The sequence below is a fragment of the Kryptolebias marmoratus genome, linkage group LG12 (assembly GCF_001649575.2).
Source record: "Kryptolebias marmoratus isolate JLee-2015 linkage group LG12, ASM164957v2, whole genome shotgun sequence".
NCBI lineage: Eukaryota > Metazoa > Chordata > Actinopteri > Cyprinodontiformes > Rivulidae > Kryptolebias > Kryptolebias marmoratus.
Window position 1 is genome coordinate 10,163,057 of NC_051441.1, and position 4,411 is coordinate 10,167,467.

The 4,411-nt window shown below is 38.6% G+C and overlaps 1 protein-coding gene across 1 annotated transcript in view; it reads right to left on the reverse strand.

Annotated features, from left to right (window-relative positions):
• Window positions 1-4,411, reverse strand: part of abca3b (ATP-binding cassette, sub-family A (ABC1), member 3b) — a 28,624-nt gene that overhangs the window by 8,080 nt on the left and 16,133 nt on the right. The window contains exons 15-18 of the mRNA XM_037978643.1: window positions 3,683-3,833; window positions 2,478-2,576; window positions 1,078-1,276; window positions 687-993 (exon numbers count right to left, since the gene is read on the reverse strand). Of these exons, the coding sequence (XP_037834571.1) occupies window positions 687-993; window positions 1,078-1,276; window positions 2,478-2,576; window positions 3,683-3,833 (756 nt within the window). The remainder of the gene's footprint in view (window positions 1-686; window positions 994-1,077; window positions 1,277-2,477; window positions 2,577-3,682; window positions 3,834-4,411) is intronic.

Below are 4,411 nucleotides of genomic sequence, written 5' to 3' on the forward strand. Positions count from 1 at the left end.
AAAACTGAAGTCTTTGTAGAATACTGCTGATGTCCTTGGGGTCGAACGGGGGCATTTTGCCCTAGTTCAACTTGGAGGTGAAGAAAAGTAAGGTAAAATAAAAGTGAGAAAATCTCCCAGTCCTTAGGTTTGGAGTAATCCAGTAATGATGTCGATAATGTCTTAAAGAGGTGAGTGACAGAACATCTGTTCATTGCCTTACTGTTTCTTAAAATTAGAAGTTCTACAAATTGTAAGAAAAGTAATGGCATTTATTAGTACTCATATTGGTACTTGGTATTATGAAGTACTCAGAAGTACTAGACTCGTTTTTTAAAAATGTATTATCGGTGCATCTCAACTTTGCAGTCGTTTTGCATCTTACTGTCACTGTGAGTCTCTTTGCTGCTGTTGTTTTGTCCCTTTTTAGTCTCTTTGTAAATGTCTGTATCATTACTTGTGTCTGAGTGAATCCAAGAGTCATATTAGTTGTCAGAACTTTTGAATCTATGTTTTGGTTGTTTTGAGGTTTTTTTTCTGATTTCAGTCATTCTGTGGCTGTTATGATTAATTTTGTGAATCTGTGCAATTTTTAATGCATCTTTGTGTTGATTTAACTAGCTTTATAAAAAAAATAAAGGTCACTTTAAACAAATGCTCTGAATCAAACTTTAAAGCCAAATTGTTGCTTTTCTAATTATACTTACCTGTGATGTTGACGAGTTCACCAAGCTGGGCTGAGAGCTGGGAAGCGTAAACATTTGCGAGGTCAGAAGAAAGGGGACCCGCCCCAGGCTGCACAGCCACGGGGACCCTGGTGGGACCATAACGCCTGAGGGCCAGCTCCAACAGAGGAGCATTCTGGTGATCGGGAAGGGTTTGTGCCACGACTAAGGCCACGACGGTGAAGATCAAAGGGACCAGGAACTGAGCCACCATCACCTTCCAGTTTCTCCAGCTGTACAGCGCCCTCTTCAGAAACATAGCATAGAACTGCTGCAGGTGTAGTCTCACCTGGCAGAGGAAAACATACAAACAGAGCTGGTTAAGTCATAGACAGGCCTCAGTGTAAGCCACGATTTGTGCCTACAGTCTTACTCCGGTGTTCAGCTTAATGTTGGAGCCGTCCTCTGAGATGAGCGTGCCGCTGTCTGTGAAGTCAGTGACATCGGTCAGGGCGCTGACGCTGCTGGCATCATCCATGATCCAGTCATGAGAGCGCCTCTCATGCTGGTACTGTAGGGCCGGCAGCTGGATAGCCTGAATGTCTAAACTAGAGTCCACCAGCTTTCCAACTCTGCAAACACAAATCAATCATCAGGCAACAAAATGGAAATAATTCTTAACAATGGGTTTAAATCGCACTAAAAACAAATATTACTTTGAAAATTGTTTTCTAAAACGAAGATACAGACAAAACTCTTTAAACTTCATAAAATGAAATTTATAGGGTTACTGCCTGCCAATTTTTTAATGTTTTTTTCCTACTTCCAAAAGCTCAGTAAGGTAAAAAAAAACTCTTTCTGAGCCTTAGAATTCAATTTTTATTGAAAGAAAGCCATTTGCACAGCAGACCAAATCCAGATATAACACATTCTCATCTTGTCAGGTACAAAGTGCTTTTGTGAGCTTACAGAGCAGCTTTGTCCATCTTTTTCACCAGGTTAGCTTTTGTATTCTTTCAAGATGCACAATTAAATATTGAAAAATGGGAAAACAAAATTTTTCTTACATTTAATTGCAAACATTATGACAGCACGAAGTTTCATGTCTTTGCTGATTTTCATTTTAGTTTAAAGTTGTGACATTTTGTTTTTAAATTTGTATGAAATCAATACACAATGTATTGCTAGTGTTGTCTGAGGTGAAAAATAGGCAGCAGTGTGATAGTACACCTGATGAGCCTCTGCACTCGGCTGCAACACACGGACAAACAAAAGGATGATTGATCCCAACTTGTCTCGGTGTTCTGTTTTGTTGTACTGTGTAAATGACCAGAACACACTGCTGTTCTCACAGTTGTGACTTGTAAATAATGAGACCCTGAGAGCACTAATTTTAACATTTAAACTGAGGCCAGCTGAAGTGGCATGCAGCGTTAGTCTTCTGCAGCGGCAGCAGTTGTGCCCGTTGCCACAGATACATGAATCAAGAGCAGAAAGTGAAGCTGGAGCTCAGTTTTATGAGCAAATATTAGAGAAAAACAGATCAAGCTTTATTTATTAACATTGTTCTGACAAAGAAAAAAATAATGCTATAAATAATTGTCATTCTTTCTGAATCTAAAGAGCAAATTTAGCAGGTTTCAATGTAAACTATTTAGTGTCTACAGAACCCATTTTCTAGTGTAATCAAATTTCCATTAAAATGGAGTACATTGCAGGGATTTCCATCATCCGTGGCAGAAAATTACTGCGCAAACTGAGAATGTAGCTAAATGTGGGAGCATTACTTCCAGAATCGCATCCTACAGATGCAGAACAAATTCAAAGTCTGACCTGAGGAAAACCTCCTCCATGGTGGTCACTGAGGCTCCATAGCTGGCAATGCCCAGCTTCTCTTTGTTCATCTCCAGCTCAGCAAACAGCAACTCAAATCTGCAGGGAAAATGTGGATACATCTGTGTGACTGACGAGTCAGAATTCAAAATGCTGCTCCTGCTTTTTGTTTCTTCTGGACGTGTTTTGCATTCAAACTACTTCTGCATACGTCTGTGCTGTTTTAATGATTCATATATCAAAACGTCCATCCCAATCAGGAATAGTGTGATAGGACTTTTGTTATTTGCAACTTTTATGCTTTTCAAATATTCAAACTTTAAATCAAATTAAATTTCCATAAAAATGCATTAAGATTTCTTCCAGTCTTTTAAAATTCTGCTTCAACATACTAGTTCTACTTTTAGCTACTGTTGTGCTACTTTTAGCTTTTAGGTAATTTTAGCATCTTTTTGGCAGAATTTAACTTCAGTTTTGTTTAAGTTTAACATTTGTTCTGAAATTATAGCTTAAGGATTTGTTTGACTAATTTTAGGTACCATTTTGCCTATTTTATCTACTGTTCTTCTCCTTTTAGCTTTTAACTTCTGCTTTTACTTAAGCCTGTGTTCTGTTCGTTCCTGCCTCTGTTTTGGTCATTTTAGCCTTTGTTTAGCTCATTTTGTCCTCTGTGCTGCTTGTTTTAACTCTAACAAATCAGTTTTCACTTCTTTAGTCATGTCATTCTGCATTTCACAGAAAATGCAGTGTTTCTAGTTTTAATACCATTTCTAATTATAAATCAAAATATGTCAAAATAAAAATAATTGGGCAACTAGCTAAAAACGCAGAGGGTAATATCATTTCAAATGATGACAAAAAGAAAGAGATGATCAATTATGATACTTTTTCCACAATGACTCCAATTACTGTGCACTAATCTCACTGAAAGAGCTGCAGTGAAAGCCTTTTTTTGATTTGTATTCATGAGATTCATATCATCATGAAAGGAAAAGTGGTCTTGTGTTATTACTCAAATTTACATATCCATATTTAGACAGCCAAACAATTTCTGACCTTCTTTCAAACAGTTCAGAGTAATTATCATTTAGCCAGTGATTTCAGCCAGTGTGAGCCTAACCACACTCGCTGGAACCATCAGGCCACTTCACGCTGTGTAATGGTAGGTGTTTTATTAGGAATGATCCAGAGCCACATAAACTCACCTGCCCGTGCTTTCTTTGGGCAGAATATACGAGAGCTCGGCTCCAGCGCTGCTCTCCAGTGTGGCGTTGGGAACATACATGTGAACAAGGCGGGTGATCTCGGACACGTTGCAAAGCGCGTCCTTTACTATCACCATGTGGTAGCCAGCACCTGAAGGGAGGAGGAAAAGAGACAGACCTGCGTCAGGAGTTTGGGACGATAACACCATTTGGATTTCAGTTTCCTAGATTGTCGCAACAAGCATTCACACTCTCTCTCACACCTGGGGACAATTTAGAGTTGCCAATTAATCTAACATGAACGTTTTTAGTTGTGATGTTCCCAAATAAAAGAAGGTAGAACTTCTACTAATATAAATAAATAGAAATACAAAGTGGAGGAAACTAAAGCTGCAAAAACAAAATAAAAGTGGAATGTTCCTTTAAAAAAAACAAAGTTTATATATTTGTGTCATTTCTGTGAGGGGCCGTTTAGGACAAAATGTACGTTTTGTCTCTCACACACTACAAAAAACTCACGCAAACTCAAAAAATATTCACGCACATTCAAAAAAAACCCTCACGCACACTCAAAAAATATTCAAATTGTGTATACACACTACTAAAATGCCACACACGCATACAAATTTTATCTTTCTCGCACACACACGCTGTCCCGACTTCTGGCACACACACACGAATGTTACCTTTCTCGCACACACACTGTCCCGACTACTCGCACACACACAC